This window comes from Chelmon rostratus, chromosome 18 (genome assembly GCF_017976325.1).
Source record: "Chelmon rostratus isolate fCheRos1 chromosome 18, fCheRos1.pri, whole genome shotgun sequence".
Lineage (NCBI taxonomy): Eukaryota > Metazoa > Chordata > Actinopteri > Chaetodontiformes > Chaetodontidae > Chelmon > Chelmon rostratus.
The window spans coordinates 24,691,722-24,705,354 of record NC_055675.1 but is presented as its reverse complement, the minus strand read 5'-3'; the positions used below and the strand labels follow the sequence as shown (position 1 = coordinate 24,705,354).

Here is a 13,633-nt window from a genome sequence, read left to right as displayed (position 1 = left end):
CAACAAACATCAGAGAGACAGACAGACAGACAGACAGAGAGAGAGTGAGACAGGGTTGTAAAGCGAGCTTCAGCTGCGTTTCATCTCACTAACAAAGACTTCAGTGTTTCATAATGAGCTCATTTAATATGCAAATGAGCAGGCTGAGGAGGCGGGCTCAGATCAGAGTCTGTCTGTGTAACAGTCAGCTGATGAACTGACCCCCCCCCCCCCATGTTTCCTGTCTCTAGCCCTCTTTAAATCAGCAGGTTCAGGTGGAGGTGGGGTGGGCGGGGTCACGTTAGTGGGCGCCGTCATATGACCCCCCCTGTGATGGAATCCTTCCTCTGAGTGATCTGAGAGCTTTAATCCAGCAGCAGGCAGATTATGTAATCCTTTCAGGATGGATCGCTGCAAACGCAGTGCAGCACAGAGAGGACTCACTGACCTTCATCAGGTACGGCAACAGAGGAGGGACCAAAAACCTCAACGCCCACCCGACCCTGACGGAGGTCAGACACACAGACTCACCACAGTGACAGACCGACTGAATGACTGAATGATTTCACTTTCACAACAATCACCAGAAACACCTGCAAACTGAATCTAGACACGGCAGTAGATCTCCTCAGAGCTCAACAGATCGAGCTCATACTTTTACAGTCCATGTCCCTGCAGTGCAGTAGATCTCTGTAGTGTATTGCTTTCTTTATAATTCTGTAGATCGCAGTAGATCCCTGGTCTCAGTCCATTCCAGTAGATCCCAGTATATGTTTGGATTCCTATAGATTCTATTAGATCTGATCCCATCAATGTCTTTCATTATAACTCATGAGATGTGATTACATGGATCACACTGGACTCCTTTATTTTCCATGTACAATCCAGTGGATCCTACATTTCTTTTGAATTTAACTGACATCAATAATGCAGTTGATCCTAGTAAATCTGTGTTCGTTCCAGTAGATTCCATTGTATTTCTATTCATGTTTCTACTCCCTCTATTTCCACTAGATCCCTTTATAGTCTGTCATATCATAGTTGATCTCTCTATAAACCAGGAGATGATTATACATATCATGATATCTTCAGTGATATAAGTAGATTACCTTGCATTCCAGTCGATCCTAGTGGACAGATGTCAGTGTTTGACTGGATAAGAAGAAGAGGATTCTTTTTTATTGGAACATGCAATCACACATTTCAACCAATCCCTGAGACCACCAGGGACCACATCCACAAGTCCAGTTCTGAACCAGTCAAGGTCCTGACAGGAGAACTGACATACAGGACATGCTGATGTCAGCAAAATTGTTATTGTTATTGTTAGAGCCTATTAAGTATTTGAGTTCAGTAGATGATCATTAGATCCAACTGCAAAATATATTAGATCAACTTGGAGTACAGTAGATCTCACTGGGTCTCTTAACGATGCATTCAATATCACTACATGCAACTGGACCCATAGATTCCACTGGATCCCTTCAGTCTAGTGGATCCCAATGGATTTCATTAGATCTAATTTTAAAAAAGTATTTTGCTCTCTTGAAGAAAAATAAACAGATTTGAGGAATTTAATTTCATATTTAAGATGTAAAACAGTCATTTAATACACACACACCCCCCCCACACACACACACACAGACACACACACACACAGACACACACACACACAAACCCAAGTCCTCACCCTAAAATGTAATGATGTACATTATGGGGACCTTCCTTTTGTCCCCACAATGTGACTGTGTAAACAGATATATGTCCCCACAAGAATTCATGGTACACACTCACACACACACACACACACACACACACACACACACACACACACACACACAGTCTCCTGGAGGTAATGAATAATTTAAAGCTGCAGGAGAAACTGCTTCGTCACCACAGAAACCTGCCTCCTCCTCCTCCTCCTCCACCTCCTCCACCCCTGGACTGAGCAGAGGACTGATGTGAGGACAGTTTGTCATTGTGCTGCTGCTGCTGTCTTTATTCCAATAAACTTCCACATTATTTATCTGCTCTCAGAGCTGAACATGTGCAGACCTGCAGGTGGCGCTACAGGAAACACCATGAGGTCATTAAAATGCACAGGGTTCGTCCTCTAAGATCAGGTTTAAAGTTTACCCTCAAGTCCACAAACACTCGAGCAAAGTTTTGATTTGCTGTCAGTTTTCATAAAACTGCCAATATTCCAAATCTATACGTTTGATTTGTTGCCTCAAAAATTCTCAGACGTGAATTTAATGATGAAATAGTGAAAACTGTAAAAAGCGGCAGTGAGGTGCTCAAGCAGTCTGCCATTGGACAGTGTGAAGAGATGCAATGCATTCTGGGATAGCATTCTTGCTTATTGAACTTACGTGTGGACAGAATCCACAACAGTCGGCTAACAGTAGGTTAGCATGCTATTCCAAACGCAGTCATGCTACTGTGAACCGCAGCTAACACCAAAACAACAACACTGCTCGCATTACTGTTAGCTCTCTGAGCTAGCATCTGCTACCGCTGCTAACCAACGAACAGGGAGGACTACAAACACCCCATAACTCTCAGCCAATCACAGGTGCGCTATCCCACACAAGCCACTGTCAGAGGGAACTGACATGGCTGGCAGAAGCACAGATGTCTGTCCTGATATTATCACGGACAGTGAACTAACCACAGACTGTCCTGATGTAATTACAGGCAGTGAACTGACCACAGACTGTCCTGATGTAATTACAGACAGTGAACTAACCACACTGTCTGTCCTGATGTAATTACAGACAGTGAACTAACCACAGACTGTCCTGATGTTTTCACAGACAGTGAACTAACCACAGATGTCTGTCCTGATGTTACTACAGACGGTGAACTAACCACGGATGTCTGTCCTGATGTAATTACAGACAGTGAACTAACCACGGCTGTCTGTCCTGATGTTACTACAGACAGTGAACTAACCACAGACTGTCCTGATGTAATTACAGACAGTGAACTAACCACAGACTGTCCTGATGTAATTACAGACAGTGAACTAACCACGGCTGTCTGTCCTGATGTTACTACAGACAGTGAACTAACCACAGACTTCCTGATGTAATTACAGACAGTGAACTAACCACGGATGTCTGTCCTGATGTTACTACAGACAGTGAACTAACCACGGATGTCTGTCCTGATGTTACTACAGACAGTGAACTAACCACAGACTATCTGTCCTGATGTTACTACAGACAGTGAACTAACCACGGATGTCTGTCCTGATGGAATTACAGACAGTGAACTAACCACGGATGTCTGTCCTGATGTAATTTCAGAGAGTGAACTTACCACGGCTGTCTGTCCTGATGTTACTACAGACAGTGAACTAACCACAGATGTCTGTCCTGATGTTACTACAGACAGTGAACTAACCACGGATGTCTGTCCTGATGTAATTACAGACAGTAAACTAACCACGGCTGTCTGTCCTGATGTAATTACAGACAGTGAACTAACCACGGATGTCTGTCCTGATGTAATTACAGACAGTGAACTAACCACGGCTGTCTGTCCTGATGTTACTACAGACAGTGAACTAACCACGGCTGTCTGTCCTGATGTTACTACATACAGTGAACTAACCACGGATGTCTGTCCTGATGTAATTACAGACAGTGAACTAACCACGGATGTCTGTCCTGATGTAATTACAGACAGTAAACTTACCACAGACTGTCCTGATGTAATTACAGACAGTGAACTAACCACGACTGTCTGTCCTGATGTAATTACAGACAGTGAACTTACCACAGACTGTCCTGATGTAATTACAGACAGTGAACTAACCACGGCTGTCTGTCCTGATGTTACTACAGACAGTGAACTAACCACGGATGTCTGTCCTGATGTTACTACATACAGTGAACTAACCACGGATGTCTGTCCTGATGTTACTGCAGACAGTGAACTAACCACCGATGTCTGTCCTGATCTTACTACAGACAGTGAACTAACCACAGATGTCTGTCCTGATGTTACTACAGACAGTGAACTAACCACGGCTGTCTGTCCTGATGGAATTACAGACAGTGAACTAACCACAGACTGTCCTGATGTAATTACAGACAGTGAACTAACCACGGCTGTCTGTCCTGATGTTACTACAGACAGTGAACTAACCACAGACTTCCTGATGTAATTACAGACAGTGAACTAACCACGGATGTCTGTCCTGATGTTACTACAGACAGTGAACTAACCACGGATGTCTGTCCTGATGTTACTACAGACAGTGAACTAACCACGGCTGTCTGTCCTGATGTAATTACAGACAGTGAACTAACCACAGACTGTCTGTCCTGATGGAATTACAGACAGTGAACTAACCACGGCTGTCTGTCCTGATGGAATTACAGACAGTGAACTAACCACGGCTGTCTGTCCTGATCTTACTACAGACAGTGAACTAACCACGGCTGTCTGTCCTGATGTTACTACAGACAGTGAACTAACCACGGATGTCTGTCCTGATGGAATTACAGACATGTAACAGACGGATGTCTCCTCAGAAGCATTAATGTTCTGCAAAGTGAAATGAAAACAGTCTTCACAGAAAATGATTTCAAACTTGCAGAAATGTGTAATTTATACTAAACTGAAGGCAACATCGCGTGTTTTGCTCAGAGGCACTGAGGCAGGAGGGGGGGGGCACGTGCCCCTTAGCAGGCTCTCTGGCCAATGGAATGAATGGACTGTAAATAGGAGCCAATGAGGAGCGGGGGGCGGGTATAAAAGGCTGGGAGCCGCTTTAATCCGCAGCAGCAGCAGAAGAACCGGATCCGCTTCAGACCTCATCACAGCAGACTGAACTGACAGGTAGGAGCACCTTTAATCCCGACCAATCACAACACCGCTGATCAGATCATCAATACATCAGGTTATCATCTTCTTATGCGCGAAGAGGCACGCGCTCTGCGCGGATCAGACAAATCAGAGAGTCTCAGTGTGATGATGGGTTAAAAGAACAAAGGAGCAGGCTGCAGGCGCGCGCGCACACGCACACGCACACACACACACAGGCTGTTTGCGGGCTGTTTGCATGCGATAAAGCTGCAGAGAGCCTGTCTGTCTGCCGCCTGTCTGTCTCTGTCTGTCTGTCTCTCTGCATTCAAACGACCTTGCAGTCCGTCCTGTCTGCAGGTGTTGCGCAGTCATCAGCGGACAAACAGAAATCTGCTGCTTCAATCTGCGCCACCAAACATCCAAACACAACAACATTCATCCGTAATTCAACCTGGTGCTTTCAACAAAGGCCCCTTAAATAAATCCACCTTAAATCCAGTGAGCCGTAAAAAATCCTTAATCTGCATGAGGACAAAGTGGGACGGAAGAGACGCTGCGGTTTTTCTTCGCTCTGCTGCGTCAAATCGAAGATGTTCGATTGGAGACATTTCCGTTATTTGATTATTAGATATTAATATTTGAGTCTGGTGTCCATCAAACCGTCTGATGGACTTTTATCATCGTGTCGGTCTCTGGAGCATCTTCCCTGTGAACAAACAGCGCATGCTCTGTGGGATTTTAATCTTTCCAGATATTTTAACGGGATAATACCGGATTGTGTTCCGTTATTCAGACGCTGCAGCGTCATTCCTGCTAATTTGTAACAAGCCAATTACCAAATCCGTTAACGAGCCGGGAGAAACCCGCTTGAAGTGTCGGTGTGAACGGACTGGGCCCGGGTCTGGCGGGGAGAACGTGCTGGAGGTGTTGAAGGTGACCGGGGCGTCGCTCCGTGCGGCAGCCGCCCTCTGAAGGGTTAAGCTCGGCCTGCTGCTGCGTCACTCCGGCGGCCTCCCGCACATCATAATCAGCCTGTGTCCCGCTTTAGATTCACGCTGAGCCCTTCACGGGTTCCCTGGTCCGAGCCGAGCCGATCAGAACCGAGCCGGGCCGACTGCTAGATAATGAGTTTCGTCTGATCTGAGGTCAGATTTTCACACGTTTTGATGAAGATCTTGAATTTAACTCAGAACTTTTACTGCAGTAGCTGAAAGTACTTTCACTTGAGTATTTCAATTTTCTGATACTTTCTACTTGTACTTCACTACTTTTATCTGACAGCCTTAGTTACTGATTACTTTATGGATGAAAGCTTTCAGTGAAGTGACGCAGTTTATAAATGAAACTGTGAAAATCAGCTCAGCTCATGTTCAGCTGCTGCAGCATTCAAACACTGTGAACACATCAGTGAGAATAATCAGAAAATATCTGAACTCTCTGAAAATCAATAAAACCAGAATCAATTATTAATAATCAAACTGTTTCCTGAAGTGTCCCTGAGTCCAGGTATTAATCTCTTTATCCAATCATGTCGCTCCATCCTCGCTGTGAACCACTGAGCCTTTCAATCATGATACTATCACCTGTTACCAATCAGCCTGTTTACCTGTGGAATGATCCAAACAGGTGTTTTTGGAGCATTCCACATCTTTCCCAGTCTTTAGTTGCTCCTGTCTCAACGTGTTTGAAACGTGTTGCTGTAAAACCTTGAAAAAATCCAGTGAAATTAGCATTAAAGTTTTGAGGCTGTTGAAAATACAAAGACTTTGTTTCCAGAAATGTGTTTTATATGTTGACAGAGAAAACACACGTAAAGGTTTCATTCATGGAAATATAATAATATATATAACATAAAAACTAATATAAAGTTCTGTTTCATCTTCTATAAGCGGGGGTGTAAAAAGACCAAACTATCAGGGATATCATTTAAAAGGAAATGCTAAGAACAACATGTTTAAATAAAACATTCGGGGCTAATTAAGCCATATTTTAGTCCACTGACACGACTCTGCTCTGCACATTATGAGCTCAATACAACTCTGAACGTGGACAAAAGCCCTTTATGATCATTATAAGAATTATTAGATGATTTTGTCTCAAAAACAATCAAATCAAATATTCTTCTAGAGGCACACGTCAATGTTTTTATTGATTTTGATTATTGATTATTGATTATTGTTGATAAAACATGCAGTGAAGAGACAGAAGCTTCCTTCATGAATTTTTCATAGATCGTAAACGTTGACATCATCACAAATATCTCCTGATGTGCTGAATCCCTTCGTGTGTCAGACTGAACTAAAGATGGACTCTCGTTGTGGACGGTTTGTGGACAGTTCTATGATTCATCTTTAACTGTTCCCAGGTCAGCAGCCCGGACGTCATCATGCCTTTTGGAAACACCCACAACAAGCTGAAGATGAACTACTCGTCGGAGCAGGAGTACCCCGACCTCAGCAAGCACAACAACCACATGGCCAAAGTGCTCACGCCCGAAATGTACGCCAACCTGAGGGACAAGGAGACGCCCAGCGGATTCACCCTGGACGACGTCATCCAGACCGGCGTCGACAACCCAGGTAACGACCCCCAACCCAGGTAGTTCTTCTCAGACCAGATAACTGCCCAACCAAGTAACTACTCCGCCAGACCTCCGACGGGGTACATTCTCCCAACCCAGACTAGACATTTCCTCCCCAGACTGGGTAACCCCTTTGTCAGACCAGGTCCCCTGCCAACCAACCTCTACCCCAAACAGGGTAAGGCCTTGCATAAACCAGCTCCCGGTGTTGGTCACCTTCACACAGAGACGTTCTATTCTGGACTTCAGCTGTATCTTGATAAGAAACCCTTTAATTGGATTGGCTCGTTAGATTAGGTTAATTTCTGCTCGTTAATTCCCCCACAGGGACGTGATATTTACTTCCTGTCTGATCCCCTGATCCTCCTCATCAGATCCACCTTAATTCATTCAGCAGCATTGGTGTAAAACGTTTTCTCACACGATGACCATTCTGTGTCCCTGCAGGTCACCCGTTCATCATGACGGTGGGCTGCGTCGCCGGAGACGAGGAGACATACGAGGTGTTCAAAGAGCTGCTGGACCCGGTGATCGAAGACCGCCACGGAGGATACAAACCAACAGACAAACACAAGACGGACCTGAACGCCGAAAACCTGCAGGTAAACAACAACAAACTGACCTGAACCCTGAAGACCTGCAGGTAAACAACAACAAACTCACCTGAACCCTGAAAACCTGCAGGTAAACAACAACAAACTGACCTGAACCCTGAAAACCTGCAGGTACACAACAACAAACTGACCTGAACTCAGAAAACCTGCAGGTAAACAACAACAAACTGACCTGAACCCTGAAAACCTGCAGGTACACAACAACAAACTGACCTGAACTCAGAAAACCTGCAGGTAAACAACAACAAACTGACCTGAACTCAGAAAACCTGCAGGTACACAACAACAAACTGACCTGAACTCAGAAAACCTGCAGGTACACAACAACAAACTGACCTGAACCCTGAAAACCTGCAGGTACACAACAACAAACTGACCTGAACCCTGAAAACCTGCAGGTACACAACAACAAACTGACCTGAGCAGTACAATAATGGAGTCAGTTGTGGTTCTGGTGTCAGACTGCTCTGGTAAACTGGTGGTTTCTGCTGATCTCCTTGTTCTCTGCTGGGTTTCAGGGTGGAGATGATCTGGATCCAAACTACGTTCTGAGCTCTCGGGTTCGGACTGGAAGGAGCATCCGTGGTTTCTGTCTGCCGCCGCACTGCAGCCGTGGAGAACGTCGCGCCATTGAAAGCCTCTCCCTTGAAAGTATGACATCACTTCCTGTCTGCTGCAGCATCAGTGTGCCCCCTGCCTGTAGAAAGCTGCATTACACTGTAGTGTGTGAGCTGCAGCTTCAGCTCATCAATTATCAGCATTTCCTCCATCATCCAAAAAGCGGAAACACATAAAATAGTTTCAGTTCAGTGATGGTTTACGTGACGTGTCAGACTGGCAGACGAGACAGAACCGAGGTCAAAGGCAGCCACAGTCCAACACCGATCACAACTAAGTGTTGACTCACATCATGCTATGAAGGAAGCTTGAATGGAAAGAACTCGGATTGATTGATGATCACTGAATTAATAATCGAGAAAAATCAGTCTGTAGAGAAAGAATCACTCCTTGTTGCTAGAAACTTTCTTCAGGTGTCGAATGCGGCTCGTATGCAGATAAATTTCTCACTTTCCGCGTCCAGCCGACCTGCTTTGACAGAATAAAGGTCTGTCACTTCTCATTAACCCTTTAAATCACTGCAAACTACGCAGCTGCAACACCCGATGAAAGGAAACCAGCGACACGTGACTAATTCACATCGACTCAAGTTCCACTTCCAGGCTTTCACGAAGACTTGAAGTGCATCATCTTCATCACTTATCACTCAGTCAGTCACTGTTGGAACATTTTCAGCTCTACAAAGTTAAAAACAATTTAAATACTCAAGAAATACTTGATTGAAATCATTTGGAATAATGAGATAAAGGCAGGATAAATTATGAGGTACTGCATTTAGACTCAGCGTCAGGAAAAATCCTCCTGCAGCAGGTGATGGTGAGACTCTCTGATGGTGCATTCAGGGACACTCTGACGGTGGAGGTGTTTCTCCCCCTGCTGAGTCACTGAGGCAGAGGAGGAACAAACTCTTTATCTGTCTGCTTTTATATAGAGCTGCCTGCAGCTGAAGAGGACCAGCCTTTTTTTAGATATTTTCCCATCATGCCTCAGTGCGCCTCAGTGACCGTGTCAGTGAATGCAGCAGCAGATCAAACTGTTATGTAACTGTGAGCTCTGTGTCCTCCTGCTGAGACTCTTAATGAGGCTGAGCTCAGAGAATCTAAAACCTCCTCTTTCATATTCAAATGAGACTAAAGTGAACTGGACTGAACCGGACTGGACTGGACTGGCTGAGACCGGCAGATACTCTGCTTCCCCCTGCTGTCTGAAAGCAGCAGCACAGACGGAGCTAATTTAACTTTTTATTGTAAAAACAAAATGCATAAATCAAATAGATCCTGCCTCCTTCTAACCTGACAGTCCTGAAGCTGGGTTTATGATTTCCGTTGATATCTGACCTCTGACCTTCTGTGCCCGGTGCTGCAGGTCTGGATGTCCTGGATGGGGACTTAAAGGGGAAGTACTATGCTCTGAAGAACATGACGGAGGACGAGCAACAGCAGCTTATCGATGACCACTTCCTGTTTGACAAGCCCGTCTCCCCGCTGCTGCTGGCATCTGGCATGGCCCGTGACTGGCCCGACGGCCGCGGCATCTGGTCAGTCCGACAACGAGTGCTGACCCGCTGAGATACCGAGTCACAATAATGAGACACCGAGTCACAGGAGTGAGATACCGAGTCGCTATAATGAGATACCGACTCGCTATAATGAGACACAGAGTCGCAGGAGTGAGATACCGAGTCGCTATAATGAGATAGAGTCACAATAATGAGATACCGACTCGTAGGAGTGAGATACCGAGTCACAATAATGAGACACAGAGTCGCAGGAGTGAGATACCGAGTCGCTATAATGAGATACAGAGTCGCTATAATGAGATACCGAGTCACAATAATGAGATACCGAGTCGCAATAATGAGACACAGAGTCGCAGGAGTGAGATACCGAGTCGCTATAATGAGATACCGAGTCACAATAATGAGATACCGAGTCGCAATAATGAGATACCGAGTCGCAATAATGAGATACCGAGTCGCAATAATGAGATACCGAGTCGCAATAATGAGACACAGAGTCGCAGGAGTGAGATACTGAGTCGCTATAATGAGATACCAAGTCACAATAATGAGATAATGAGTCGCTATAATGAGATACCGAGTCGCAATAATGAGATACTGAGTCACAATAATGAGACAACGAGTCGCAGGAGTGAGATACAGAGTGGCAATAATGAGATACAGAGTGGCAATAATGAGATACCGAGCCGCAGGAACGAGATACCGAGTCGCAATAATGAGATACCAAGTCGCAATAATGAGATACCGACTAGCAGGAGTGAGATACCGAGTCACAATAATGAAATACTGAGTCGCAGGATTGAGCGACCAGGTCGCAATAATGACATACCGAGTTGCAGGAGTGAGATACCGAGTCGCTATAATGAGATACAGAGTCGCTATAATGAGATACCGAGTCACAATAATGAGATACCGAGTCGCAATAATGAGACACAGAGTCGCAATAATGAGACACAGAGTCGCAGGAGTGAGATACCGAGTCGCTATAATGAGATACCAAGTCACAATAATGAGATAATGAGTCGCTATAATGAGATACCGAGTCACAATAATGAGATACCAAGTCGCAATAATGAGATACCGAGTCACAATAATGAGATACCAAGTCGCAATAATGAGATACTGAGTCACAATAATGAGACAACGAGTCGCAGGAGTGAGATACAGAGTGGCAATAATGAGATACCGAGCCGCAGGAACGAGATACCGAGTCGCAATAATGAGATACCAAGTCGCAATAATGAGATACCGACTAGCAGGAGTGAGATACTGAGTCACAATGATGAGATACCGAATGAACCAATGAAATACTGAGTCGCAGGAGTGAGCTACCAGGTCGCAATAATGACATACCGAGTTGCAATAATGAGATACCGAGTCGCAATAATGAGATACCGAGTCGCAATAATGAGATACTGAGTCGTAATAATATGATACCAAGTCGCTGAGTGGTAATAAAGTGAAGGATCAGAGACGTAACAAACAGGTTTGAGTCGATGTTGGTTGGATAAACTCAGAGATACAGATTTGGAATAAATTGTGAGATACTGAGTCGGATCACGAGTGTGACTCGTGAATGTTGGAATAACTGAGTGTTTGGTCCAGGCCTCACTGAATCAGCTCCAGATCATCTGGATGTCTGTTGAAAAACAGACGTCTTGTGGTTGAACAGCAGTCAGCTGACTTCCTGTTGTGTCTGAACTTCCTGTCCATCTGTAATTTACCCTTCGTGCTCACCTGCAGGCACAACGACAACAAGACCTTCCTGGTTTGGGTGAACGAGGAGGATCACCTGCGCGTCATCAGTATGCAGAAGGGAGGCAACATGAGGGAGGTGTTCACCCGCTTCTGCACTGGACTTACCAAGGTGAACACCCGCACACTCACTTCCTGTTTCCAGGACAGGTCCTCCTTACCAATAGATAACACAGTGACATCACCAGGACCATGTCCTGGAGTGTTCAGGCTTTTTAGGAAACAGTGTGATTCCTGTTTTCTATCTCACCACGCTACCCGTCTCTCTCTCTGGCAGATCGAGGCCTTGTTTAAGGAGCGAGGTCATGAGTTCATGTGGAATGAACACCTGGGCTACGTCCTCACCTGTCCGTCTAACCTGGGGACGGGACTGCGAGCCGGAGTCCACGTCAAACTGCCAAACCTCAGCAAGCATGAGAAGTTCGGAGAGGCCCTGAAGAGGCTGAGGCTGCAGAAGAGAGGAACAGGTAAACAGACAGACAGGTAGACCGACAGGTAGAATCTGGCAAACACTCACCTGCCAACACAAAACAGCCGGCCAACCAGAGCTCCTGCTGCTGCTCCGTGGACGTTAATGTTTAAAAACAAGCAACAAATTAACTTTGAGCTCAAATGTGACAAATCTGGAAATTGAATAGAAAAAGTACAAATTAAAAGCTTTTTAAAATTCATTTATTGTTTAAATATGAGAAAACGAAAACTGATCAAGGGTCAGATGTAATGATCTTTTTATTTTTACATGATGACTTTCATGTTGCATCATTTAAATACAAATTTACTTTTTACTGAAATAACTGTTTACAAATGGGTCAAAATATTTACTTTTGATTATGATTCAAATGCTGTAAAAGTCTTTAATTCATTGGATCATTTCTTTTAGTTTTACCTGCATATAAAACAACTGGAGTGAAAGTGATCCTGCTGGGGTTCATCCATCACTTCATGACAGGAAGTATGGAAATATGGACGTGTTGCTGTTCAGTCAGAGTTTATTTCCAAGGTTTAAACTGTTTCTGTATTTTAACGTCACGCCACATTTCACGTCCTGTTTGTGGATGTCCACTGTGTCTGTTACTGGACACTCAGACTCAAGCGGACGCCGTGTGGCTTTTATCTTCACCTGACCAAGATCAGACAGGTGTTGATCCAGGTTACGACAGAGGAAACTCTAATGAATTACCTGGCCCTGTGACATCACTTCCTGTGCGTGTCTCTCAGGTGGCGTGGACACCGCAGCAGTGGGCGGAGTCTTTGACATCTCTAACGCGGACCGTCTGGGCTTCTCGGAGGTGGAGCTGGTCCAGATGGTGGTGGACGGAGTCAACCTGCTGGTGGACATGGAGAAACGTCTGGAGGCCGGAGAGAGCATCGACGACCTCATGCCCGAGCAGAAGTGAACTGTGTCACTCTAACCTCTGACACCTCCCCCTCCTCACCCCTCACTCCCCACACTCACCCCTCACTCCCCCCAACTGTAACCAATCAGAAACCGTCCTGGAGCTGCAGGACGTTTAGAGCCGCTCAGTTAGACTTCAGTCTTCCAACATGTGAAGGATTTTCTATTTCCTGTCTCCACCTGTTGGACTCATCTAACACCTGAAATATCTAATAAAGTCTGTGTGGCCCCGAACTAAACACCTGCTGCTGCTCACCTGTCGTCATTCAACACACACGCACACACTTCAGATCTGAAGTCTGGACTGATTAAATGGGAAATGATGGAGGGTTTCGACTCAGAACGGTTTGTGA

General features: G+C 45.2%; 1 protein-coding gene across 1 annotated transcript; it reads left to right on the top strand.

Annotated features, from left to right (window-relative positions):
• The first annotated feature begins 4,778 nt into the window (after positions 1–4,778).
• LOC121622067 (creatine kinase B-type-like) lies at positions 4,779–13,509 on the top strand. The gene is made up of 8 exons (XM_041958889.1): positions 4,779–4,830; positions 7,163–7,376; positions 7,826–7,980; positions 8,511–8,643; positions 9,976–10,147; positions 11,873–11,996; positions 12,162–12,351; positions 13,103–13,509. The coding sequence occupies exons 2-8, from the start codon at positions 7,184–7,186 to the stop codon at positions 13,279–13,281; spliced, it is 1,146 nt and encodes a 381-aa protein (XP_041814823.1). The 5' UTR covers positions 4,779–4,830; positions 7,163–7,183; the 3' UTR covers positions 13,282–13,509.
• The last annotated feature ends 124 nt before the right edge of the window (positions 13,510–13,633 follow it).

What these genes read in the sequence shown, in the direction of transcription:
- LOC121622067 (XM_041958889.1), top strand. Translation starts at nt 7,184, where the DNA reads ATGCCTTTTGGAAACACCCACAACAAGCTGAAGATGAACTACTCGTCG. An exon ending in TGAACGCCGAAAACCTGCAG is followed by an intron (nt 7,981 to 8,510) that starts GTAAACAACAAC and finishes GCTGGGTTTCAG; the next exon opens with GGTGGAGATGATCTGGATCC. An exon ending in TCTGCACTGGACTTACCAAG is followed by an intron (nt 11,997 to 12,161) that starts GTGAACACCCGC and finishes TCTCTCTGGCAG; the next exon opens with ATCGAGGCCTTGTTTAAGGA.